At 51.2% G+C, this 1,495-nt stretch overlaps 1 protein-coding gene across 1 annotated transcript; it reads left to right on the top strand.

Annotated features, from left to right (window-relative positions):
• Positions 1-31: 31 nt before the first annotated feature.
• Positions 32-1,389, top strand: LOC110391633 (feather keratin Cos1-1/Cos1-3/Cos2-1-like). The gene has a single exon (XM_021383587.1). The coding sequence runs from the start codon at positions 452-454 to the stop codon at positions 860-862; it is 411 nt and encodes a 136-aa protein (XP_021239262.1). The 5' UTR covers positions 32-451; the 3' UTR covers positions 863-1,389.
• Positions 1,390-1,495: the final 106 nt, after the last annotated feature.

The following is a 1,495-nucleotide window of genomic DNA, read 5'->3' as shown; positions in this document are numbered from 1 at the left end:
ATGAAAAGGTAGCACTGCAGGAAACCAAAACACAGCCCATACAATGAGAAGGAATGGCATGCATTCAAGGTCAGCTTGTCAGAAAATTAGTGCCTATATCAATGGTGCCTGCAGGCCTGCAGCAATGAAGGACCAGTATAAAAGGCAGCTCAATTCCCAGCTCTCCCATCCACTTCTCTTGCCTCATTCTCATTGGGAACCAGGTAAGTGCGAAGCCTCTCTCCTCCTCTTGCAAAGTGAGATTTTGCCTCAGTTGTTGTCTCATACAACAGCGGAGTTCCTTGCTATGGGAGACCGTACAGGGGATAAGGTCTGCGTAGGAAGTGCTTGGGACACAGCTTACATGGCTTTAGATTTATTCAGTCTGTGAGAATCTCCCTGGGCCAGACTGCTCTTTGTAGGGCCCTGGTAAAACATAGGTACGTGTCCTTTTTTCTCAGCCTTCTCTGTGATGGCTAGTAGTTGCCATGGCAGGGTATCCAGGCTGTCCCTCACATACCCTTGTGTTCTACTTCCTTCTGTCCCTCTCTCCCAGGTGTATCGCCAGCCCCAAGACATGTCCTGCTACAGTCAGTGCGTGCCATGCCGGCCCTGCGGCCCCACCCCTCTGGCCAGCAGCTGCAATGAGCCCTGTGTCAGGCAGTGCCAGAACTCCACCATCGTCATCGAACCCTCTCCCGTGGTGGTGACCCTGCCCGGACCCATCCTCAGCTCCTTCCCACAGAACACCGTTGTGGGATCCTCCACCTCCGCTGCTGTTGGCAGCATCCTCAGCTCTGAGGGCGTGCCCATCACCTCGGGGGGCTTTAACTTGTCTGGCTTCAGCAGCGGCTACTGTGGCAGAAGGTGCCTGCCCTGCTAAAGCCGCTGGCCATGGTCCTGGAGAAATTCGTCCAGAAACTGTGACCGTGAAGATATTGATGGATCAAGAAGGAATCTTCAAGCCACTGCTTTCAGAATACCTGACCATCCTCAGCTGCTCTAGGAAATAGTGGCAGGAAGAGGCAAGCTTGGGCTTTCAGTTAACCTGGCTCATGTCTAAGCTTCCATTCCTGAACCCACTTACCTGTCTCTTTCTCCATTTTTTCTCCAGCTTTTCTTTTTTTGCTTTTTTCCTATGTTCCTCTGAGATGTGAGTCTCCTCAGAACCAGTCCATTCTGTGCTAGAAAATAAGGCACGTGCCCTGCCTGAACTCAAACGTGGTGTCAGGCGAATCCTGTACTGTGGAGCCTGTGCTCAGAGTGATCTCATTTTCCTATTTCAACATTCATTAAAGATTTCTCCACCTTAGTTCGAGCCTTTGATATTATTTCCCACCATGTGTGGCCTCCAGAGCTTCCCAGGGAGAACGTCTTTGCTCTTGAAGGGTGTAAGATGGGTGTTTAGGGAGACACTTCTCCATTCTCAGAAGAACGAGAAGTAGTGACCCACTGCAGAGGCTCTTCTCTTGGGCACTGTCCCTTGCAGCCGAAGAAGATATTCCTGGCAGTGGGA

This window comes from Numida meleagris, unplaced genomic scaffold, assembly GCF_002078875.1.
Source record: "Numida meleagris isolate 19003 breed g44 Domestic line unplaced genomic scaffold, NumMel1.0 unplaced_Scaffold424, whole genome shotgun sequence".
Classification (NCBI taxonomy): domain Eukaryota; kingdom Metazoa; phylum Chordata; class Aves; order Galliformes; family Numididae; genus Numida; species Numida meleagris.
Note: the sequence above shows the minus strand (reverse complement) of the source record. Positions and strands in the feature narration are given on the sequence as shown.